The 26,561-nt window shown below is 46.9% G+C and overlaps 1 protein-coding gene across 1 annotated transcript in view; it reads left to right on the forward strand.

Moving 5' to 3' along the window:
• The first annotated feature begins 18,301 nt into the window (after positions 1-18,301).
• The window catches only part of ZSWIM6 (zinc finger SWIM-type containing 6), a 110,179-nt gene continuing 101,919 nt past the window's right edge, over positions 18,302-26,561 (forward strand). Inside the window, exon 1 of the mRNA XM_075589781.1 lies at positions 18,302-18,865. Within this exon, the coding sequence (XP_075445896.1) occupies positions 18,340-18,865 (526 nt within the window). The 5' untranslated portion in view covers positions 18,302-18,339. The remainder of the gene's footprint in view (positions 18,866-26,561) is intronic.

Genomic DNA, 26,561 nt, shown 5'->3' on the forward strand with positions numbered 1-26,561 from the left:
GTATTATACAATGAATCAAGCTTGTTTTGAAACATTTATATCAGCATTACTGCTTTAATGATACGAACACAGTATCATTATAAAGTCCACTAGGACTACAATAAAATGTTCCATGTGATAAATATATGGCATACACAGAGTAAAATAAAAATGTAATTGAGGAAATTGTTGTTGGGTAATGGAGATAACTTGAGTGGTGGAATAAATGTGTAAATATCTATTCCGGTATAAATAAACGTTGGAAGAAAACCTGTAACCTTCTTTTGACCCGGACAGTGAATTAAAACCATATCAAAGAATACTCTCTGGAGATTAGGTAGCAGCAATAGAAAATTGCTATAATACCAAACGGAACCTATAAATGTGGCAGCTACAGTAAAAGGAAAGCAAAAGGGACTGGATTATTTATCTTTTCTACAACCCTTTCCTGCACCACTCTAACCCCACATTCTGAGGGAGCTGATAAAATCTATGATGCAGTCTAAGGCGTGTAATATAGTGCGTGCATGCGCTACCGTGCGCGCGTCAGTTATAATTGGCTGTTTTAGCCAGACGTTTGTATACTTGGGATGCGCACGTGCATGGCTGTGAGCGGTGGCGCGGCAGACCAGGGAAAATCCAATAAAATTGTATTTTCGTGCTGTTGCCACGCCGCGAACCAATTACAGCGCAATCTAACGCTGTGACGTCAGAGTAACGCCCCCCTAACTGTGCATGTCACCGCTTGCACCCTAGCAACTAAAGGCGCATGCCACGTGCAACGCTGGGCGTGCCGCAGCAGCGAGGACTATATAACAAGCCTAAGGCATTGATTATACCAGAAATCTTGTGCGATGCCGCGCAGCTTCAAAACAAACCAATAAAACGCAATGAAAGCGCACATACCAATCGCCACGGTAGTGCTGCGACGTGATGCAAAGCTTCAGCCTCATGAAGAGATTTGAGATTTTGTTTTTCACAGGCGATGGCCACATCACGTGATTTGCACGGCCAATAACAGTGCATCTTAAACGAATCACACACACGTGATCATATATATATATATATATATTTTTTTTATATATGTAGCCAGGTCCCCCATGGCTCCCCGATCCTCTGTCCCCCCCCCCTCTTACCTCCGCTGCCACGGGGAATGTTGCGGGCTCGCCAGCGGCTCTCTCTGTAGGGCGCCGCCATGATGATGGTGTTCGCGGATGCGTGAGAAGAGCTCCGGTGGCCATTACATACTTGCTCATGCGCAGTGAGGTTGGCGCACGTGGCGGCAGTAGAGAAGAGACTCCATGCAGCCACATGGGCGCAACCGGCCAATAGGGCCGCCAGGAAGAGGTTATTTTTGTTAAATAAATCATGACACGGTGTAATATGTCATGTGTTTTTGTTCATCTGAGGTTGTATTTACCTAATTTTAAGACCTGCTAAGGAACAGATGATTGTTATTATGTCCTGATATGTATAACCATGGAATTCAAAGAGGGTGTACTTTCTTTTTCACACAACTGTATATATAATGTGGTGGGTGTTGGAGTTAGAGCGTGCTGGGAATGTGTGTGTTAATTTACTTTCACCATTATCACCTAGCATACAGTGATTCCACTGCAGCCAGGGATTCTGGGAAATAACATGCAAATGAGCATACAGTGTCACCTTTTACCTTTATTTGCTATATGCTATACGGTGGAGGTTTCTTGTCACCTTTTTCACCAAAAATAACTTAAAGTGTGTGTGTGTGTCTATCTATCTATATACAGATATCCAGAGATATAGATAGATATATCTATAGATGGGGAGATGGAGAGGTTCTGGCCATGTCCCCCTGCAGTAGTGCTACAAATCGCTTCTGCGTGTGCACATGTAGCGCCGCTACAATGACATCACCGGACCGCTCTGTAGTTTTTGGTATAATTGAGGCCTAAATCTGTTCATACATGGCACACCACAAAAAACAAAGAGGAAATGGTCTTCTAATGTAAATAAAATAGCCAGGATGTGAGCCATTGTGATTGCATTTCACTTCCCTAATGTATTAATAATAGATATGTGCAGGTCAAATAGTATAAGTAAAAAAAAAAGAAAAAAGCATTCGATGTGATGTTACAAAATTGGAAAGCGGCAATCCTCCCCTCTAAACACATTACAAGTTAAGGTAACATGTTCAAAGTAAAACTCGCTTTCGAACACTGCCAGAGCTTATAGGTCAATATCTGGCACACATAGTAATCCTGTTTTAGCACCTTGTTTTTCAGAGCTTCATACAGTATCTTGTGAATACAAAATAGCATGAAGATACCGAAAACTTAATGTAATGAGAGATTGGCCAGCAGTTTCAAAAAAGATATAGGAATTGCTGCTTTTTAGTGTAATTAGAGTACAGCATCCTTAGCATAACCCATAATAAGTTATCTATAATACGGGAAAAAAAAGTGGCTCAATTCTTAGCATAGATTCACCACAAAAATACCCCTGCCCATCACTCAGCCCCATGCAAGGTCTCATGAATTCACAGCGAAAAAATACAATAAAGCGCAACAAATATTGTGATATACTCAAGCTGCAGCCTAAACAGCAGCGGTTTTCCCCAAAACCGCAAATTAAAACCTAAACAAAACAGTGTTCGTGGCGCAAAGTGATAAAACAGTTAATATGTGTGTAACGGGTATTCCCGGTGAATACTAGCGCTACGGCCGTGCTGTGTAACCTGTGTGGCGCTCAGGAACCTAAGTCTCCGCTGTGGAGCCTGGGGGCCCAGACCTATATCACTATCCCGTGGTGCAGCGCCTCCACCTGGGAGGGCTCCAAACGGAGTGGGAGAAGGCCCTCACAGGAAATAATCACATTAACCGAACAGTGGCAAAACAGAACTGGCTTTACTGCATGTAACTGGTCATTAACAAATAACAGGTGTCCCTCCCAAGGGGGGGGGACACTACACAGGGTGGTTAGCAATTCGACTTCCCCTTACACCGGGTGATTCCACCCCGTGTCCATAACCCCTACACAATCTGTCCACACCCTTTGAGGGAGAAAACACATATGACTGCGCAGTCACTAGTCCTGTAACATTATCAAACAGTAAAGTTGGTGCACTTGCTGAGCGAGGTTACCTGCCGAGCACTCCAGTGCTCGGGCCTGCAATTGAACTTCACAAAGGATCGATGGACGGACGAACACCGCAACCACCATCTGGGGAGATCCCACCTGAAAGGCCTCGGCAACGATAGCGACAGTCTAGGTCCAACTCGCTGGCAGTACGCGCAGCGTTGGCTGGGTCTATTAAGAAACTTGCTATCAAATAAGGGTAATGTCCCTAACTGGGGCCGGTCCCTACAATACTCCGCTGTAGTGACTTAGGGCTATGTGGGGCCTAAGGGGCTGCTAGCCTAGTGCAGAGAGTCACTGACTCCTGCACGCTACCTCCTTCCCTTAGCTGCTCCCGACACCAACTGAACTACGTAGGCAATCACGCATACATCTATCCCTTGCGGGGAGATGCTCCAACCCTATTGGTCCTCTGGCGTCACATGGGGCGCCCCGGCTACTCATGGGAGATATAGTCCCTACTGTGAGGCCAGCTCCTTGTGCGCGTCTCCTGCGCATGCGCATCTCTGCCGAGCAATATTCCCTGTGCCCGGCACTCCGAGCCACCCGACCTTAACAACCCAACTGCGGCCTTAGCAACGGCATGCCCGCGTTCCCGGCAACAGCTGTAATGCGAGGGGGGGGGGGGAACCTGGCTACATGTGCAAATGAACCCAGTGTTCATTAGCGTTGAAAAACACATAATACTGTAACTCCAAGTAGAAGATTCTCCAGGTCAGCAGACTCTTTGTAGAACCTCATATGAAGAAAAAAACACAAAATGTAAAGGAAATAGTGCATTAACATTTACTTTAAGATGACAGACAACACAGAGGGGAATGGTAACACACTCACTCTCCCCCCGCTGGTAAGTAAACAAGAAGTGACTTCGGGCGCACTTCAACCCTTCTCCTTAGATAACAGCACCCAATGCGACTTCTCCCCTTCTCAGTCAGGAACAGACCGCGATTGCTTCTGCCAGCATCTCACCCGCAGTGGGGGAACTCCGCCGCGTCACCACCGTCTTAGCAGTCTCCTTCCAATCAGAGCTTCTCAGGAGATTGGGTACAGTGGCCTCAAAGCATCAAAAAAGGCCCAACATGTTTCGTCCCACTGGACTTCATCTGGGGTCATGCTCATGAATTCACAGATTGATGTTATTGATTTATGGTATGGCTGTAGGAATGGGTCTAGTTACCTTTATCAATTACTATACATCATTTCTCATCAAATAGTTTTTAAATCAAGATCAGTGAGCCCGGTATGGATGGGTGGTGAGCACATGAGCAAGTTAAAAGAAATTAATCTTACTGCATTTAAAAGATTCATTCAGGTACACAGAAGCTCGAATGAATCTGAAAGAATGTTACACGCAGGGATGTCACCTTCTACTGAAGGGTAACCTGGAGATAACATGTTTACATTTAGTGCTTGCCTTCGGCGGCGGCGTCTCCCGGCACCCTCCCAGAATTTCCTGTCAATATGGCAGTGCGGCGTCAAATAGTGCTGCATTGCCATTACGAGACGCTACGTGACATCACGCGGCGTCAAGTTGCCATGACATTCGTACGCCTAATGGAGCTGAGGTGTCATGTTGTCATGGCAATGCTGCGCTGCGTGACTTCACGTAGCGTCCCGTTGTCATGGCAACGCAGGGCCATTTGACGCTGTATAGCCATATTGACAGGAGTTGCAAGGGGAGATGCCAGGAGGATGCCGGGAGACGCCGCCATTGCCAACCCAGAGGTTTACAATGTAACGGGTATTCCCTCTAGTATGACCCACCCAATCTCATATTGGCCCCTGTGGTCTATCCAGCCCCCATTACATGGTCGTGTCTGGTGGTGCACCTGTTGGCAACAGGACTCCTGAGTCTACCGCATGATGGTACTCGGGGATTGTCAATCCAGACAGGCAGCTGAGGTACTGTGTGTGAGTCCTACCTATATCACGTGCAGCACCTCCACCTCATCAGGATCTCTGCGGCCGCAGGGAGATGGGTCTGATGAAGAACTCCTTCTTGGTGGTGACTTCCACTGGAGAGTAACTTCACACTCACACAGTGGGGTTGTCTTTGAACAGGGCATCTTTATTGATGATGGTATGGACAGACTGCCCCTTGCAGCGTTTAGCTCAGCCGCACATGTCGCCGTACTGTCCCTTGAAAAGGTACGCCCTCCCAATAGAGTGGGATCCCCTCTCCCTGCAGGGAGATCACCCCTTTGCCAGGTTCCTGGACACAGTGTGGCCTTGTCAGGCTTGATGTAGAAACGGGCCACTAGTTACTGCATTAGTGGGCCCTTCATTTCCCAAGTCTCAACACAGACTTATTCCTTCAACTCTCTCCACCGCTCTCCCTCCAACACACTAACTTTGGGCAGTGCTGTGCCTTATATACCTCAGGAAACAGGCACATCTCTGATGTCACTAACTGTGGACTCAGAGCATGTAGCCACTCCCATCCATACATAGGGCACCTCACCAGGGTGTGAGGGCAAACCTCCATGATTACTGCTGGCATCCCTGTAACTTACCAGGTTTACTGCCAGCAGGAGAGACAACTGCAGACCATTTTACAGCATGGCTACAATCTCCCCCTGGTGAATCCCCACCGACCCGGCTGGGACCTAAATTTGGTGTACCTTTTTCCAGGAAGCACTGTAAACTGGAACACATCATTAATCAAAACAACATTACTGTTTTCATAATTAACATTGTAGCGCTCACTGACCAGCAGGAGATTTATCTCAGAAACAGACCTCGCTATACTGTCTGCCTAATAATAGTGGCGAGGATCTGGTTTCTTCACCTCCCTACCTGCCATATCGGTTACAGTGATACTGTATTCCCGGGGCAAGCCACTCTCAGGTCTATATACAGCCTTGTGCATGTATATACTGCGTCTGATGCTCCACACTCTCATTAGCTGAGAGATTCTCTCTTCCGCTCTGCGCCCAGTAATTGCGCCCGCTTTATTCACCATATACATTTCTATTGTTTCTCGTAGCCACCCACCCCTCTGATCCTCTATCTCCTGCATGAGGGGTTCTGGGACATAGGGGTACTCTAATCCATGTGAGCTTTTGTACTTTGCTACAATGGCCCTTTCAGCTCGGCTGGCCCTTATCAACTTGGTGTTACCCGCTCTCCCCGGCAGCACCCATGACAGCGGTTCGTCCGGATCTTCCAATTTGCTGGGACCCAATGGTTCAATTAGCCCTCGACTGATATCGTACCACCGGTCCTGCATTGCTTTCAAATGAGCCTCCTCCGTGAACTCTCCCTTGGCCCACCAATAGTCTACCACCCCATCTCGCTCTAAGATGTTCCTGGTTCTATCCATCCATGCCTCATATCCTTCAAACAGGGGTGCCCACCACCGGGTCTCCTTAACCTCCTCTGGAGCTGACTCCATGGACTCCCCCTCTTCTAGCTCCCCCCAGGAGGATACCCCGGATGTCCCGGCAAACCGGGACTGAGATTCTACCCTCTTGGGCCTACTCTCTTGTGCGACACTTACAACACTTAGACAGTCACTCGACACGGACACTTGTCGAGAATATCTCCCACCCACCGAACCATCATCGGATGTAACACAGTCCAAGCTTCCCCCAGTCCGTTCATCAGAAGTGACCCGGGAACCCCCTGACATCCCTAAGCTCGATGAGGAACCAAAGGAAAAAAAGGTGGTTGGGGCCGGGGCTTTAACTAGGGCCTTGGGTTTAGCTAGGGCCGGGGATTGGGCATAGGGCTGAACAGTCTGTATTCGCGGGGCTACGACCCGCTTTTCACCGCTATCTGGTCCGGTGCCACCGCATGGGCTCTCCGCTTCTCCGGTCTCACTGCTCTCCGTTTTCCGCATCGATCGCCCGCTCCTCTTCGACTTAGGCAATCGGTTGACACTGCTCGAGCGAGGAGGCGCCGTCATCTCCCAATCGGCTCCGCCCTGGCCGCCGGAAACGACATCCTGGAACGCACGTGACTCGCCGCCATCTTGGGTTGGGTCCCCAAGCGAGACCTCTTCCTCCACTACGACATCCGGCAACACCTTTTTCCGCTGTGGCACCGCTTTGGCCTGGCACCGTCCCTCCTCCGCCGTTGCCACCCTCGGAGCCTGGTAAAAGCAGGGACTTTGCTTACCACTCCGTGGTGTCGGGGTGGATCTACCGCCATCGGAACCACTGGTCACCACGGCCGTGGGACTTCGCCTCTCAGGCTGCCGCTGCACGGGTGATATCCTACTCCGCTCACTGACGACACAGGTGAGTGGCACTTTCTTGATAGTACTGCCGCTGTGGCTCACCGGCGGTCGGGTCGTCACCGCGATAGGACTTGCAGGTTCCTCGTCCGAGAAATCCAACTTTGCTTTAGGAAGGGACACTCCGCTCGGTGATCGGCGGTGAGCCTCCCTTTTATCACCGCGTCGGTGACTGTTTCTCTCATCTGGCTCAGCTTTGATAGCCGTGCCTGATCCCCTTTCTCCGGGATCAATAGACTCCCTCCAGAGAGCACCGGGGAGTTCCGCTGATATCATGGCTACATCTCCCGCAGCTTCTACTGCCTGGACCGGCACGAATGTCGGCATTGGCCACAGGTATTGCAGGCCACATTGCGCGCATCGCTCTGTAGTGGTCACAGCACCCCCCGGCAGGCGACACTGTAGGCATAGGCACGCCACTGTCTCAGTACCAGCCACTCGAAGTATCAGGAAACCTCCTGGAGCCGAGTAAGAATGGATTGAGATCAGAGATCCCTCTTCAGATTTACAGGCCATGGTCACTATAGGAGGCACTCTCAAGAGTGGTCTGTTCTGCTCGCTGGCTCCTCGCAACTGAAGTGCAGGGGCTGGTTTGGCAACCCCTCCTCCAGCTAACTCCATCCGCATCCGCCAAAACTGGAAACCACTCCCCCTGGTTGAGATTAGGGGGAGGTCCCTTAAAATCTGTCAGGTGACCCAGCACCGGGGCTGAGTTAGTCATAGTCCATGTGGGCGCGGCTCCAGCTTTCGCGCCATACTCCCCATCAGGGTGGGGTTTTCCTGTTGGCACCACTCCTGGCCAACTCTCTGCAAGTTGAGAATTTGCAACATTTTCTGCAACTGGCTTACGCGGTTTCCCAGGGAAGCGGGAACCGCCATTTTGGTTTGCAATGTCACTCTTGTTATCGGCTGAGGTTGCTTTTGACTGTTTGTACGTCAAATGACAAGCAAGTCCATTACACTGGCGACACACTTTATTCGAGCTCGGCTAGTCCCACGAATTCGGGTATACTCGGGTGTATTGAGGTTTGTGACTGTTTTCTGCCCGAGTGCATTGGGTTATTTTCCAGGCAGGGATTGAAGCATTTTATTCCCGCTGGCTGCAATACTGCACAGTATATATATATATATATACTGCATTACAATTCATGAATTTATGCCATCTGGTAGACACGCGAAGCATTGCAGCCTATAAAATCCTAATCATTATCATTTAACAGATCAGCCGCCCGTCAGCCAGGCATGAACCCAGGCTGGGAAGGCAAACGCAACGGGGCTTGTCAGAGGTGAGGAGCGGCGCATTCCAGGTATCTGCCAGGTACATACTGGGTATTTGCTCGAATAAAGTGTGTCGGTGCAGTATGTTCCTCATATCTCACAACAATGTCCTCTTCACTGTCCTCAGGGTTACTACCCCAAGGTCCCAGGCAGGACCAACACGGCGCCGCCATACCTTTCGCGCCACTCCACAGCAGGCTCACAAAAGTCTCTTCTGTAGCTTGCTCATCACCCGCACACATGCCATGTGCGCGCTCTCCCTCGGCCTCCGTCCACCATCTTGGACCTTCCGCACCGCGCAGATCCTCCATTCTTGCGGTCGCCATCGGGTTACTGTATATTGGTTTATTGTACATGGAGCTCCTCTCTGCGGGGCAGCTGCCACACCGATACAATAAAAATGCCTTGTGAACCACCTTGTGTACCTAGGGTAGATCTGACTCGTGTTTGCACTACCTCAGGCAAGGCTCACTCTTTCTGTGTCTGCTTTATCTCTTTCCTCCCAGTCTGTGCTCCCTTTGGTAAGTGGCCTGGAATGGGCTAGAGTACTCTGGCTCTTCCATGCAGTACTTGGGCGTCTACCTACTGTTGGTCAGTCTAGCGCAGACCCTCTCCAGGATTCCTGACCTACGTTACGTTTATCCCTTTAGGCGTCCTACCCTAGCACTACCTCAAGGTGACTAGGACAGCTATAGCCCGGCTCCAGCCCCACTAACTCCTTGCAGGATCCCAGGTCGTCCGTGCGGTCTGCAGCTCCAGCAGCTCCCCTTACTACCCCTGGCTCCGTCCCACGCAGCACAAAGTGGCAGCAGACACTCTCCCTGTTTCCTAGTGTGCCTAGCAAAAGCCTGTCCTGTTGACAGGTATCTCAGCAGCACCTCCAAATGTAACGGGTATTCACTCTAGTATGACCCACCCAATCTCATATTGGCCCCTATGGTCTATTCAGCCCCCATTATATGGTCGTGTCTGGTGGTCCACCTGTTGGCAACAGGACTCCTGAGTCTCCCGCATGATGGTACTCGGGGATTGTCAATCCAGACAGGCAGCTGAGGTACTGTGTGTGAGTCCTACCTATATTACGTGCAGCGCCTCCACCTCATCAGGATCTCTGCGGCCGCAGGGAGATGGGTCTGATGAAGAACTCCTTCTTGGTGGTGACTTCCACTGGAGAGTAACTTCACACTCACACAGTGGGGTTGTCTTTGAACAGGGCATCTTTATTGATGATGGTATGGACAGACTGCCCCTTGCAGCGTTTAGCTCAGCCGCACATGTCGCCGTACTGTCCCTTGAAAAGGTACGCCCTCCCAATAGAGTGGGATCCCCTCTCCCTGCAGGGAGATCACCCCTTTGCCAGGTCCCTGGACACAGTGTGGCCTTGTCAGGCTTGATGTAGAAACGGGCCACTAGTTACTGCATTAGTGGGCCCTTCATTTCCCAAGTCTCAACACAGACTTATTCCTTCAACTCTCTCCACCGCTCTCCCTCCAACACACTAACTTTGGGCAGTGCTGTGCCTTATATACCTCAGGAAACAGGCACATCTCTGATGTCACTAACTGTGGACTCAGAGCATGTAGCCACTCCCATCCATACATAGGGCACCTCACCAGGGTGTGAGGGCAAACCTCCATGATTACTGCTGACATCTCTGTAACTTACCAGGTTTACTGCCAGCAGGAGAGACAACTGCAGACCATTTTACAGCATGGCTACACAAGGTAAACAGGTAGCCCGGAAATACGTGACCAAAACCCGTAGTCTCCGGGTCAAACCTGAAGTGGTGGCAACCCTGGTTACACGTGATATAGAGAACTTGAGGCACTAGGATATTGGCCATTAGGCATCTTCCAGCACCAGACAATGTCTTACGGAATAACACTGCTAAGTAAGAGACAATGGGGGAGATACATCTATGTACAGAAAATGCAAAGGTAAATGTGTTTTGACGCATTACTTTCTGATCACATCTGCTTCTTATGTAAGAAAGTATTTCTTACATTTGACACAAAAGTGTAACGCAGAAAAATGTACGCCACAAAAGACCTTGAAATCGTCGCTGCAGAAACGAGAGATAAAAATGAAGCAATTTGTATCAATTGTGCTCTACATTTCCCCTTTTGGTGCTTTATTGGCTCTGTAAAATACATTTTTGTTACCATGTAAACAGAATATATATATATATATATATATATATATATATATATATATATATATATATATATATATATATATATATATATATTCATTCACTCATCATGAAAGTTTTGTGCCAGGGACCCAGAAAGAAAATACCAGCTTTGTTAATAGATTCACACAGGCATCTTCTTCAACATGTTTCACAATTCAATAATAATTAATTGGGGTTATCAGACATCAGGATTTATTTGTATGTGTCCTTGTTTTAGATACTCCTAAACCTGTCCGTGTGGATTTAATTTTACAATGCATGCCTGGGATTAACGTCATTGTTTTGGCTCCTTCTTTCTCCACATTCCCTTCTCTCCATAGGCTTTCCCAATATTATTGTCTGTATCAAGGCAACATTTACCTTTAAGCACATTGCCTTAAATCAGAGTGAAATTCCAATTTATGGATTTGGACGTTTCAGTAAATCAAGATTTACTGAAACCAGATTAGGGTTAGATTGACCATCAAATATCTGTCTGCAGATATATTATAAAAGCATGTGTTTCTAGGAAGACAATTAACATTATTAGTGAAAAAATTGATAAAGCCTCTATTTTGACTTTTTAATCTGCAAAATGTATAGGCTTTGTGTTAAATATATTTAAATATATATATATATATATATATATATATATATATATATATATATATTTAAATATATATATATATATTTTTTTTTACCTATTACAGTTTGTTTAAAAAAATAGCATATCCATAGGCAATTATTGTACAAATTACATATGACTTTGATCTATTAATCCAAGTCTCCCTACTGTAAAACTGTGATCTGGTGCAAAAAAAAAAAAACAGCACAATATTTATCCAAAAAGAAAATTTCCATAGAAGGCATTGACATGCTTTGACAAATCTTTGTAATTTACATCTCTCACACAGAGCTTTTTGAGAGAACTTCAAGATTGGTATTCCAGGGACAACCATCTCTGGGTAACATTTTTACTAATTTCTCCAGTATTCAGACAACACTCGCATTTAAAACTCTCAGTCTGACCTGTTCCCATTTGTATTTGCCTGACAATATCCTCCTGGATGTTATACCGTTCCCTAAAACTCAGCAAGTCCAAGACCAAGCTATTGATTTTTCTCCCAAACAGGTTTTATTCTAGCTTTTGAAATTATTGTGCATGGAATATTTTTTAGCCTGTCCCACAAGTATGCGACATTGGTGTCACATTTTACTTTTCTTTTACTTCTCTGCTCACATTTATACTCTTAATATGGCTCGACACTTTTTTTATAAACAACTAGCTGATATACCCGGCGTTGCCCGGGATGTAATGTTCCCACTCCCCTCCCCATCCCTCTCCCCCCTCCCGTTCACATGAATCCGGTACCCCCCCATTTACAGGTCTGGTCCCCCCCCCTTTACAGCTTCATGCAGTGTGTGTTAAATTTACCAGGGTGGGTGGCCTTTACAGCTTCATGCAGTGTGTGTTAAACTTACCAAGGTGGGTGGCTAAGTCCGCAGGGGTGATTCAGCAGGGAGAGAGTCTCAGAGTCTCGGGTGACAGTGTCAGGGGGTATGGTGAGTCTGCAGGAGTGAGACTGTCTGTGGAGTAGGTGTGTCCGTGATGTCAGCATACCTCTTGGCCAATGAGAGCCGTGGGGGAGGCGGGTCACAGTGGAGTAGGTGTGTCCGTAATGTCAGCGTACCTCTAGGCCAATGAGAGCCATGGGGGAGGCGGGGCATGGGCGGGCGGACCGAGGGACCAATGAGAATCCCCACATCTACTAACAATCAAACAAATTTCATTTATATATATATATATATATAGTATATATATAGTGTTCGACAATTATATACATTTACACGCCCGGGGCATGTGGATTTAACCCCTGGGCGAGTAAATATTGGCCCAAGCAGCACACGTGTGTTTTTTAAATTTCCCGCGCTCGCGCTGCTGTTTTTCCCCCGCTCGCGCTGCTGTTTTTCCTGCGCTCGCGCTGGAGAAAAAAAAAAAAGCCGGAGGCGGGTTCATGTTGTTGGGGGAGATTACCCCGCCTCGGCTCTCTCAGCAACTTGCCCTCCGCAGCGCTTCCACTCCTCCCCCTTCCGGCAGCCAGCCCCTTCCACACCTGTCTGCCTCAGGCCCCTGCAGGGCCATCTGTCGCCCCCCCCTCCCATCGGGCCATCCGCCCCCCCCTCCCATTGGGCCATCCGCCCCCCCACCCCCCCACCCCAATCTCTCCCGGCCTCAGTGACCCCCCTCACCCCAATCTCTCCCGGCCTGCGTGACCCCCCCTCACCCCAATCTCTCCCAGCCTCCGTGACCCCCCCTCACCCCAATCTCTCCCGGCCTCCATGACCCCCCCCCCCCCCGACACCCCAATCTCCCCCCCGACACCCGTGACCCCCCCCCGACACCCCAATCTCCCCCCGACACCCATGACACCCCAAATCTCCCCACTCCCGATCTCACCTCCAACTCCGTGTCCCCGGCCTCTGGTGACCAGCTGCATCACTAGCCCCCCCACTCCTCTCTCCCCTGTGTCCGGATCCCTCACTGCCACCTGGTGACCCGCAGCGACAGCTGCCGAGGACGACACCCGGCCTGCCGCTTCCTTGGCTGTCACAGAGACCGGAGACCACAGCGATCCACGGTGAGTAAGGGGGGGGGGGAGGGGAGAGGAGTGTGTGTAGGGGGGAGAGAGTGTGTGTGTGTGTATATATGTGTGTGTGTGTGTATATATATATGTGTGTGTGTGTGTGTGTGTGTGTGTGTATATATGTGGGAGTGTGTGTGTGTGTGTGTGTGTGTATATGTGGGAGTGTGTGTGTATATATGTGGGAGTGTGTGTGTGTATATATGTGGGAGTGTGTGTGTGTATATATGTGTGAGTGTGTGTGTATATATGTGGGAGTGTGTGTGTGTGTGTATATATGTGGGAGTGTGTGTATATACAGTATGTGGGAGTGTGTGTATATATGTGGGAGTGTGTGTATATATGTGGGAGTGTGTGTATATATGTGGGAGTGTGTGTATATATGTGGGAGTGTGTGTATATATGTGGGAGTGTGTGTATATATGTGGGAGTGTGTTTATATATGTGGGAGTGTGTTTATATATGTGGGAGTGTGTGTATATATGTGGGAGTGTGTGTATATATGTGGGAGTGTGTGTATATATGTGGGAGTGTGTGTATATATGGGAGTGTGTGTATATATGGGTGTGTGTATATATATGGGAGTGTGTGTGTGTGTATATATGGGTGTGTGTGTGTATATATGGGAGAATGTGTATGTGTGTATGGGAGTATGTGTGTGACACCAGAGGTATCCCCCCCCCCAATCAGTCACCTGCCCCGGTCAGTCAGTCACCCCTGCCCCCCTCTCTCTGGTCTCCCCCGTCTCCCCTCTTTCTGGTCTCCCCCCATCTCCCCTCTTTCTGGTCTCCCCCCGTCTCCCCTCTTTCTGGTCTCCCCCCGTCTCCCCTCTTTCTGGTCTCCCCGCGTCTACCCTCTCTCTGGTCTCCCCCCGTCTCCCCTCTCTCTGGTCTCCCCCCGTCTCCCCTCTCTCTGGTCTCCCCCATCTCCCCTCTCTCTGGCCTCCCCCGTCTCCCCTCTCTCTGGTCTCCCCCGTCTCCTCTCTCTCTGGTCTCCCCTCTCTCTGGTCTCCCCCGTCTCCCCTCTCTCTGGTCTCCCCTCTCTCTGGTCTCCCCCGTCTCCCCTCTCTCTGGTCTCCCCCATCTCCCCTCTCTCTGGTCTCCCCTCTCTCTGGTCTCCCCCGTTTCCCCTCTCTCTGGTCTCCCCCCTCTCTCTGGTCTCCCCCCTCTCTGGTCTCCCCTCTCTCTGGTCTCCCCCGTCTCCCCTCTCTCAGGTCTCTTTCTCCCATCTCTCCCCTCTTTCTCTCCCCCCTCTGTCTCTCCCCCTGTCTCCTTCTCTCTCCTGTCTCTTTTTCTCTCTCCCTCCTCTGTCTCTTTTTCTCTCTCCCTCCTGTCTCTTTTTTCTCTCTTTCTCTCTCTCCCCTCTCTCTTTCTCTTCCTCTCTATCCCTCTCTTCCTCTCTCCCCCTCTCTGTATCTGGATATCTTATTTACCCTATATATCTTAACTGTCCTATACTACACCAAAATAACTTATACTGCTTTCTTCCAGATCTGACTCAAGCTTCACACGGAAGACATCGGAATCCCCTCTAACCCAGAAGACAGGTAGGGAACACGTCCCCTCCAACTTATAACATTGCGGGAATGAGGTACCTGGACATTGAGGGACTGCGGATCAGGTAAGATCCCAGGCGGGATTGCTGCTTTAGATATTGTGAAGCGGGGACGTCCAGACACTGGTTAAGGGGTTCAGGAAACTAGTCATTCACCTGTGGCTTTTATTTCTAGATCACACACACACACACACAACAAGGACTAATTGTAGTATAATGTAATAAATACATTTGTCATAAAACGAATGTTGTTCTGACTAGGAATTTATTACATGTATTTTATTTATATATTTTATTTTAAAGCGGGACTAGGGGCGGGGTTGGGGGCGGGACTAGGTGGCGAGTAGATTTTTTGGTTGGGCGAGTAGATTTTTGGGTGATTTGTCGAACACTATATATATATATATATAGATATAGATATAGCGAAGATATGCCCGTTCCATTTCAATTGTAGTTTTTTGTAGCCATATAAGTCTTCCAACCTCCACTAGTATAAGCTTCTACTTGCTGACCTTCTTGCTCCTCCATGTCTCACCATCTATTTTAACCATTAGCTGCCCTTATGACATTCCCTGTACATCACGATGGTTGGCATACAGGAAACATGACACGATATTTGCTCATTTTCCAAAGGAAGATCCTAAATGTGCTCGGACCAGAAGTGGAGTACCTCCTTCCCCCTCTCCATTCCCCTCACTGGGGGAAGGTTATAAACATGTGATCGCTACCTCAAGTGGTCTTCTTGTCACAATCCCTATAGCAAAAGGGGTTAAACACTGTTAGAATCCTCTCTCCCAAAGTCACATTAACCTTCTGCATCTCTTTCACAAACTTTTCGTTCTGCAAAGGACTACGTTTGAGTGCAATTCTGACGACACTGCCCACATAAGACCACAAACATAGGCGTATGCACTTTGGAGGTTATGTATTAACCCTTAAGGAAGAAAGGCAGCACCCACATGTTACCGGTCTTCCAACCCCTGTGATCTCTCGGGGTACTGATCATGTGGTTTTGACTGGCCCCCAGTGACAGAAATGGACGTGGAGAGGCTCCACTTCTACCCTGTGTTGATCTCGATTTTTCCCCTAGAAGACGAGTATAATTCATATGACGTTCCCATAATGTCATAAAGGCCCCCTACAGTGTCAGTCCTTGTGGCATGCAGGGAACACCATAAGGGCACTCTATGGGGTTGAGGCAATGTTAGGTCAAATTATGTGTGTTTTGATGCATTATACCATATACATTTTAAAGCACAGTTGCATAAAATTTAATAAATAGTTTTTATATCTGGTGCAGATTAGAAGTCAGAAAATTTACTGATGTGGATTGAAGGGCGAAAAAGCGATGCACAGTTTTGATACATCTTATTATCTGTCAGTCATCACTCGCCAAACACATGAAAATACACAAACACTGCATAAATCAATGTTATGATTTTATGTGGGCGTATAACTACTATATATATTTCTGTGCCCTGAGTGCATCTGAATAAGTGATAGACTACTGTACATCCTCTGTACTCATCTTTACCCTGTGCCTCATCTGATAGCATCCTCTCTTGCAGCAATCTACCTCTGCAGCTAACTGACAACCTTTGTTTACCAAGGGCCCCCTTCCTTATCAAAACCCCACATCCTGTAGCAACTCTTACAGTGTCACACAAGCAGTGGTAACGTGCCTGTTCTTTCTAAACGTGTTAAAAAAAAAACCTTTAACTTTATGTTTCAGCCTTGTGGAATATGTATGCTTTAAAAAATGTACAGTATTTTGAAAAACTAAAAATTTTTTTTAAAGACCACAGGACAATAGGTGTGGCAACAAATGAGAAAGTAGTGGTAATTGTGCTTGCCGCACACACAGAAAATAGTGATCCACCAACATCCTCTAGTCAAGTGCCATTACTCTGCAACCACTCTAGGGTTATAAACTTTTCAGTGACCTACAGATATAGCTGGTACATCACGGGCCCTGAAACGCCCAAGACCCATCATCACCTGAAAAATGCTCTCTTTCTAGGCACCGTCGGAGCCATCCTCCTGATTGAAACGGAAACTCCGCTTGTTTACGGCCCCGTTGAGAGGTGCATTCACATGGCCTCAAAAAAAAAGGAGTCTGAGTGCACCGAGGTTCACATCGGGCTTTTGGTGCAGTAAAGGTTAAAGCAAGTCTGCTCTCCATAAAAAAAAAGTCTCCTTTATTTTTAGCTTTGCAAAGTCCTTTTCCTGCTGCTTTTAGTTACCGAACCCCCTTTTAAAATACTGTGCTTGAATTGTAAAGGTAGCAGCTGACGAATATGTGCCCCTTCCATTTACACTCATTCAGACACCAGAAGCAGTCATGGAACTAGCTGAAGCAGGCCAAAATATCAACAAACAGATGCAAACCCGGAAATATAACATAAGGATACAAAGAAATAATCAGACTGTGTTATGATTCTCTCTGTGTTTCCTGGGTGGGGGGGGAGGAGGAGGGGTGCTTCAAAGTATTTAATGTAAAATGAATGTTTCCATGTATTTTCCTTCCTGAGATTTGCACATACTGCGCGTCCCCTGTGAGGAATTGCTATGACACAAGGAGGTAGGTAGCACGGTGGCAGGTCTGACACGCTCCCTGTGTCAGTGACTGTGTCAGTGACTCCCTCACCAGACACTTCCTGACTCCTCCCACTAACACATTTCCTTTTGTTTTGAAAGAGCCCGTGACGTCACCAGCAGCCGCCCTCACTACGAGCCCCAGGTCACAAGGTTCACCCCAGCCCCACCCACATTCCGCGGACGGCTTCCCATACAGGCCACGCCCCATCCTCTGCCCTCTTCCCCCCCCTCCACTCTTTCCCATCAGGAGGCGCGCGACCCTGGTCACGTCCGACTTCAAAGGCCAACGGAAACTTCAAAGCGCAACCGCCCCTCTCTCTGCACTGGCCACGCCCACGTTTCCCCCTATACACAGGTCTTATAAGGCCACGCCCACTTCCCTCAGGCACACGCCTCAGTTAGTTCCATCCAGTTCCATCTCTGCTCCGTATCAGACCGACACATTCTTTCCCCCCTCCTCTCCCTTGGATTTCTATTTATGTTTCCAGCGGGTGGAGATTTGCATAACTCCGCCTTTTCCTTTCGACGTCAAGGAGTTCTCGGATTAAAAATAAATAAATAAATAAACCACGCCCCCTCTCCCGCTTGTTCAATGTCAGCTGCAATGGGTGGTAGGCAGGGGCTCAGCCGTGAAAGGGGGCGTGGTATGGGAGGGCGTGTCCACGTCTCTGCGGCTGCGCGCGCCGTGCTCGCCCTTCCTCCCCCCCCCCCTGTTTATAATGTGTGGGCACTTCCGCTGCCTGCTCAGAAGCGGCGCGATCATGGCGGAGCGCGGTCAGCAGCCTCCCGCGAAACGGCTCTGCTGCAGACCAGGCTTCAGTTCGGCTTGCAGGCCGGGTCAGCGGGCGGGGGGAGGAGCCTCCTCCTGCGGGGCCGGCGGCTCGGCCCTCTCCGGCAAGGCGCAGAACCCGGAGTCCTTGCTTGACATCGCGGCCCGCAAAGTGGCGGAGAAGTGGCCCTTCCAGCGGGTGGAAGAGCGATTCGAGCGGATCCCGGAGCCCGTGCAGCGCCGCATCGTCTACTGGTCCTTCCCCCGGAGCGAGAGGGAAATCTGCATGTACTCGTCTTTTAACACGGGCGGGGAAGACGCCGGGACCGCCTCCGGTGGGGTGTCCGCGACTGCTGCCGGTGGTGGAGCCGCCGGTGCGGCGGCGGCGGCGGGGGCGGCCTCGGTAGCGGCGGCCGCTGTGTCCTCGGCCGGGGAGAGCAGCGATGAGAACAGGCTGCCCTTCCGGCGGGGGATCGCTCTGCTGGAGAGCGGCTGCGTGGACAATGTCTTGCAAGTGGGTGAGTCCGCGGGGAGGGGGGAGAGCCGAGGAGACAAGCAACCACCATTTATTGTGTTACCCAACACACACACAGTGTGACATGCAAGCTGATCATGCGTGTGATATGTGCGGAGGAGAGAGAGAGAGAGGGGGGAGCTGCTTCTCCTCTACTGAACCGACACAGCCACGGATGTATAAATACACCTATTGAGGAACCCAGATCTCTTCTCTATCCCACCCCCCCGCCACCCGTGTTGTATATTTTCCTATCCCCGGTCACCCTCCCTGGAAGAGAGCAGGGGCTTCACGGGTTAATGAGAAGCGGGGGCCCCCTCCCCTCCTTCACACAAGCACAGCACCTCCTCCGTGAGATAAAATGTGAGGCAATAAGGAGGAAATGTATAATGAGATTTCGGTGACTGAACAAAGAGAGGAATTTAAAGGGCAGAGCACAAGGAGGGGGGTTTAAATCTGCAGGCACACAATGCAGCGCATACTGAAGTGTGTGTGTGTGTGTGTTTCCTGTCGAGCTGGGAGAGCTGTGTTTTTGTATGTGCTTCTCATCATTTCAGTGTTAATGATGGGGATATGTCGGTTTATGGCTTGTTGATCTGTAGGAAGCAAGGTTGTGTATCTGAGGTTTTCTGTACAGACATGACAGACTTTTATATTTTGTATCTTTGCTCTAAAATGTGTTCTGGGGGAGAGTAGGATTGAGCTCCTTTTTGTGTGTGTGTGTGTGTGTGTATATAAAAAAAATGTAAGCGGTGTAGAGGTTGTTTTTTCTCAGGGTTGTGCATGGTAGGCTGGGCTTATTTGATTGCCTAGAGGTGTCTTTCAGAATGAGGTGTCTGGGGCAGGGAGAGGGGAGGTCACACCTCCTGGTGGGTTGTGCTGCTTGATTGCTTGGAGGTGCCTGGCAGGATTGTGTTTCGGGGGGGTGAGAAGGGCTTGATCACACACCCCTGGGCTGTGCTGCTGCATTGTACTAGCCAGCTCAGAATGGAGCTGTTTCTTGTCAGGACAAGGGAGTGGAGTGAAAACAATACCCACCTTTCATGTCCCCCTCCTCCTTTCTCCCTTTTATTTATTTGTCCTCCCTAGCACCATCCAATATCCACCTATTATAGGGATGTTGGTGACACCTCCAACTTCTCACTAGCTTGGCCAAGAACCCCCCAGTTAGAGGGTTTGTCTAAACCTGTTTTCTGTGTATCATTTTTCCCATACCTCATTTGTTGCTGGAGGGACCTCAGTGATCTATTCATTTGAAGTGTCTTGTGCACCCTTGACAGTGGGTGGGTTAAACATTTGACACACCATTCCTTCTTACATTTTCACCAAAGCACATAATTCCTAATTTTGACATTTACATGTAGTTTTTTTTTTTTGCCAGCCATGAGTTAATATCAAGTATCTTCAACGTGTGTGTTTTTTTTTTTTTTTTTTTCTCCAAGCTTGCGCCTCTCCTGCTCATATTTGCCAATTGTCCATATCAAATAGCCATCGGGCATTTTCATTGAGAACCTGGCACTTTGTTCTCATTTTCATGTTTATTTGTGTCTTTTCAGTTTTCTGTCACCCCTCGAAAGGAAACCAGACAAAGGAGGCTCTCTATTTCTTTTCAGTGCTTGTTAAATAGAAAAGACTTAACAAAGACAGCAATGCTAGGCTGACTATTTAAAGCGCCAGCGCACCATTTTGACTGAAGGACCTTGCCCATTAAAAAAAATAATGTCTCTAAATTAGTATAAATATTTTTTTGTTCTGGTATCATTGCTCTAGGAATGGTCATAATGACGTATTTAAATGTGAAAATCTTCATGTCCAGAAATGAAGCAGATGAATGAGATTTGTCTGTAATATCACCTCCTCTCATTGTTCCCACCGCCCCTTCCTTTGGAGAGGATTCAGGTTCGCTTATAATCCAGTCTGTCTGCGGTTCATTTGAATTCTAATGCAATCTGCAAACGTGACTTTCTGCATGATGATTTATTTTCTGGACGCAGCCCTGGTTCCTTTATCTGGGCTCTGTGCCCTTCCTGTCTGCCCAGAGGGGCTTCAGCATTGACCAACTCCACCTCCCCCTTTTATTTTTTTGTTTTTTTTTTAACGATGACATTTGTGCTTTTTTTAATAAAAAAAAAATATTTTTTGTTTCCTGTCAAGTTTGAGAAATGAGCGGTGTGTCTGTGGTGAGTGACAGAAGCCCACCTCCTTAGTTGGCATTGGCGAAGGTTTTTTTTTTTTGTCTGTGCTTGACTCTGCATGCAAGCAATGAGGGATGACAGGAGTGCACACAGGGAGGGTTTTTTGGCTGATTGCATTTAAGCCAGGAATTCATTGTGAAAATAAAGCCAAGGGGCAATAAATAAAAGATGCAATCTTCTTTTGAAGACAGACACAAACCAATGCTTTGGTTGCTTTTAGCAGGGAAGGAGGCCTCTCCTAGAGGCTGTAAAGTCTTTTTTTTCCCCTTTAACAGTATAAAGGGGAGTGGGAATTTGGCAGCCTGACACAGGCCTATGTGAGGAGTGAGTTGGATTAGACATACAGTACTGTAGATTTCAGCATTGGCCCATATTCATTTAAATACCAAAAACATGTTTGGAATGGCAGAAGATATTCAGTTGTTTGTCGTCTAGTTAAAGTGTTATTGGCCAAACCTGTTTAGCTTAATCATGTCAGCTTACACCATATGTTCCATTAATGCTTTGTTTCACAAAATCTAAAGCTCTGTGGCTTTAGAGTGTTCCAGCTCTTGAATATGGAATCAGAAGAGCTGCTACAATGCAGTGATCAGCACCATCTAAGAAACTGCATTTCGACTTTGATCTCTAGTTGGAGAAAAGTAGGCTCAAGTCCCATCAAAAATATTTTAGTTGACATCCATTGTCCATGCCTCTCTTGCTCTCGCTCTCTCATATAATTTTTGTAACATTGTTAGGTAGCTGCTATTGTATGGAAGGAACTATTCTCTTGTCTGTTACATTCCTAAATGATCATGACACGTTCATGTATATTCTATCGAAGAGCAGAAAGTTGGAGTGATCAGAGACTCCGATGTGTGGATTCATTTCGTGGTCTCCGAATCTAGCACATTACGTGTCGTTTTTCATGTCCTTTCTTTTCCAAACATCACACGGTACCTTTCTAAACTCTATTTGTGACACTAGAGAACCACCCCCCAAAAAAGTTTGTTTAAGGGGTGGACTTGGTTTTGCGGCTCATATATAATATATATCGGAAAGTGTTGTCTTTAGTTAAGCATGGCTCCCAGGGTAAGTTTATATACATATGGTGGGGATTGTAAATAGAGCTCAGAGTTGCAGGAAAAAATACAACAGTATCATTGTCTTCATTATTTAGCCCTTGTCATGTATTTGTTACTCTGGAATTGCTCCTTGTTGACACATTTCTGAACCTCCTTGACATTGTTGCAGTGCAGGTTCTAATTGGCAAAGTATCCCTAGCGTAGGAGTGGCCAACTCCAGTCAAGTGCTACAAACAGGTCAGGTTTTCAAAATATCCCTGCTTCAGCACAAATGGCTGTTCTGTATAACCTATGCGGAAGCTGGGTAATCCTGAAAACCTGACCTGTTGGGGATTCTTGAGGACGGGAGTTGGCCGCCACTCCTGCTATATACTGTTTTAGCGTCTCTGCGTAACGTGGCTGTCTTGGCCCAGATAACAGGAAGCACTGCCACTATGGGCTATCTCATGCACAGTAAACCTGCATGGTTGCTCTAAATGCCAGTTTCTCTCTTGCCATCGAGCATGTGGTAAGTGCAGCTTTTACATGCTTTACAATAGAACTGCTGAAAAGCCTGAGCATTAATCATGACACAAGCAATCTCTCATTCCCTATGTTTGTATATATGGTACATGTTTTTTTTTTTTTTTTTTTTTTAAATGGAATTTCAATGAAGGCCTTTGGTAGAATCCTGCTGGTTTGCTTTGTGGATATTGAATAAGTGCCCAAGAAGGTTTATTTCAATAACCTTGTGCAGCTAATCAACACTTCACTTGCAATATCTTTCTGTTGGGGAAAACTCGTATTGTTGGAGATTAAAATGATGCACGGAAACACTCGCGAGATTAAAGTGCAACATTTTCTGCCGGAATTAGTTTTTTTTTCATCCAAGAGTTCTTTATATAGAAAGTGTCATTAATATATATATATATATATATATATATATATATATATATATATATATATATATATATATATATATATATATATATATATATATATATATATATATATTTGTAGCTATTAGAATGTGGTTTAAAGCAGAAATTGCATATTTCATGTTCATGGAGGATGTAATGTGAGTTTAGGCTAAACCTGTGGTGTACATGTTCAGTGGGGCTGTTCCATTGTTGGATACATCTTTCCCTGCCTGCATCAAATTATGTATACATTTTCATTTGAGGCAAAATAATTGTCCCTTAATTGGTGCTCCTGCAACTTTAATGTATGCAGTGTTCATCAACTGTCCCCTCTTGTATATTCTGCATGTAGCTTCATGTAAATCTGATGAGAGCCATTTAAATGTTATGTAGATTAGACCATTGACCAGACAAATGACGCCCAGCAGTTAATGTATAAGGCAGACACCTGGATTGCCCATGATCTCATGGTGTACAAGCAAGTGGCTCTGGCAGAAATGAAACCTACAACCATGTGTATTAATGATCCCCCCTCCCTAACCGCCACACACCACCACTACAATGTAGCAGTATAACTCTGGGACTGACTAAGCGCCGGTGAGGTGTATCGCTCCAATCCGTCATTAACTGCTGTTCAAGTCACCCACCGTCCGTTAACACAGGGTGCGTGTGTTATACCTCACGGCTTGGTGAATCCCAATGTAAATATGTTGTAAGTAGAAATGCACGGCTCTTAAAACGAATACATTCTGATTTTCATGTTGAAGCCATAGATGTTTTCTTTCTTTTTTTTTTATTTATTTTTTTTAAATGGTCTTTCTAGTTGCATTTTGTGCACAACTGCAGTAAATGATCAGTGCTGTAGTAGGGATGAAAGGCCGTTCATGATTAAGGCTTTGTAGCTAATGCCTGTTCCAGGTGGTTACAGCCCTGCACCTGTGTATCACTGAACTGGCTCCTTCCTCAGCCCACTCCTTCATTTCTAAGAGTTTAAAGAACAGCTAGGATTTAATCGGTGCTCTTGCACCATCTCTGCTTTTCATTGCCTGATCCTTAACTTCTATTTTCTTGGTCCTCTCTCACTATTTTCATCAAGATGTTGACCTTGTTGGTGGCAGCATTCTTCACAGTGCTGATCTTTCAGAAATCATTTGTTTACAAAGCCTTTAAAAAAAAAAAAAAAAAAATTCTTGATCCGATGATAAATAGTTGTCACTTCAAGAATGGATGTTGCCCCGTGTTTGTATAGAGTGCTGGTCTGCACGAGGCTTCAGCACTGAGCAGAGAATGGTAAAGTATTGCCTGGTCTCAATTGTGTATTGGGAGACACTGACTCATTTTCCATTCGATGCCCTGTATTTAGTTTCACTTATTTTGATGTGACTCTATACCAGGGGTGGCCAACTCCAGCCCTCAAGGGCCACTAACTGGTCAGGATAGCCCTGCTTCCGAATAGGTGGCTCAGAGGCTGTCAAAGGCTGAGCCACCTGTGCTGAAGCGGGGATATCCTGAAATCCTGACCTGTTGGTGGCCTTTGAGGATTGGTGTCGCCTACCCCTTCTTTACAATATAACAGTTACTAGTAAATGTGTTGGTAGGAGCACAACAGACATTACTTTGTAACAAACTTTTATACTTTGTTTAAAAAATTTTTTTTTTTGTTTACCCACCTGGCCTTACTGCAGGGGAGCGCAAACTTTTCCTGCTGCACCCTTCTGTCTGCCTGCTCCGGAGCTTGCGCTCCCCCCTCCTACCTGGCAGCTGTGTCAAATGACGTTCCGGGGTCACATGATCCGCGGTGTCTTTTGCCTGTGACATCACATGACCCTGCACTAAGACACCACATTAATAAGCTGTTGTAATTAATTTTAATAGCTGTTTGCTATAGACTTGAACAATATTTGGCTAATGTTGTTGTGGCGGATGTGGTTAATGCTTCAGAATAGTTTTCCAGGTATACGGTACATAGGTTGGTTCCAGGTTCCGGTGGCTTTCTTCCACTACAGACATGAAGTAAAACAGGGACTGTGGCTGCATTCTCAGCCCTGCCATGTAAATGGTAGGAAGGTGAAAACCCCTAAAGGGTTTTTACATCTTTTATGGGCTTAACCCCTTTGAGCACCAGAGGTGCCAGAAGCACTGCAAAACCAGTAAATTTCTTCGACTTATGTGGTTAATCGTAGACAAGCCCTCATGCACATTGATGACATTATTTAATTCATTTCGATTTTTCTTAGACTTATGCGAGAAGAGGAAACCAAACAATTGCATGGGACGCATGACATGTATGCAGTGCCTAAGGGGTTAAAATGTAGACTCTGCTAGTGCTCCTAAATGTTACCCCCTTAGGCACCACATATGTTGCGCATCCCATGCTGTTGGCTGTATAATTATTTTTGTTTCCTCTTTTCTCTGTACATTGGAGGAAATACACAGCACACAGTATAGAATAGGTAGTGTAGGACCTGCTGATACGACATGTTAAGCCTTGACGTGGTTGCAGGCTTAACATGTGTTGGCCACCAAAAGATTGGATTAAATGACCCACCCTTATGAGCAGGAAAAACATAGAAATTAACTCAATTTGTCATTGGATGTAGATTGGGGCGTTTTTGTTTATGGTTGTCGTCACTTTGCCAGTAGTACCCCAGTTTGCACAATTCAATATACTGTATAAATCTATAATACTGTGGCACTGGGGTTTGAGTATGCTATGGTGGCATTTCTAATGGCTCAAATGGTTAAAGTAGAATTTGGCATCTGTAATTAGAACGCACTCCAGTGGATAAGCTTGCCTTTACAGCACTAGAAGGGTTACTTTTTAAGATTTAAAGTGGTTTTAATTGGAGTGGGGGTAATTTTTCTTTCTCATGCATAACAAAGGCCCTGGGTTTGATGGGAGCATTGATTACTTGGTAAATAATCTGTCAGTGACAGTAGTTGAGGGCTGTCCTAGAACTGCACTTGGCCTTCAGTGTGCTGCCTCGCTGCTTTTCTATCAGTCATCGCTAGTTACCTGCTGCATGTTAATGCATTTCTGTTAATTGATGGCTCTTGTCTCTACTTCACCGGGACTGTTTACCTACAGTGGAATTGATCTGATGCAGATTTGAATGTCATTTTATTCGGTCGGTTATTTTACCATGGTTTATTCTTACACAGTATAGCTACATGAATTTGGACCCATTTGTTAATGCATTCTGTTTTCAAATTCAGGTGTTTAATGCTCATTTAAGAGAAATTTACACACAACCAAGGGTTTATGAAGTTAAAGGCGTTGGAGAAATGTTTTAATAGAATGCTGTAGCTATGATTCTTAGAAAATGCTTCTTGCTTCACTATTGCATAAACTCAATTAGCCAAATAATATGGTGTTGTCCCCTGCAGCCTTGTGAGTGCCTAGAACACATTGAAGATCAATGCATTCTGAGCGCCTGCGTGACTTCAAGGCCTAGTGATTAATTGCAGCAGTAAGCAAGGTTTGCTTTGCACACCTGTGATTACAGCACGTTTTGCAAATTGCCCTTCTGTTCCCTTTTTTT

The sequence above is a fragment of the Ascaphus truei genome, chromosome 1 (genome assembly GCF_040206685.1).
Source record: "Ascaphus truei isolate aAscTru1 chromosome 1, aAscTru1.hap1, whole genome shotgun sequence".
In the NCBI taxonomy this organism is placed as follows: Eukaryota; Metazoa; Chordata; class Amphibia; order Anura; family Ascaphidae; genus Ascaphus; species Ascaphus truei.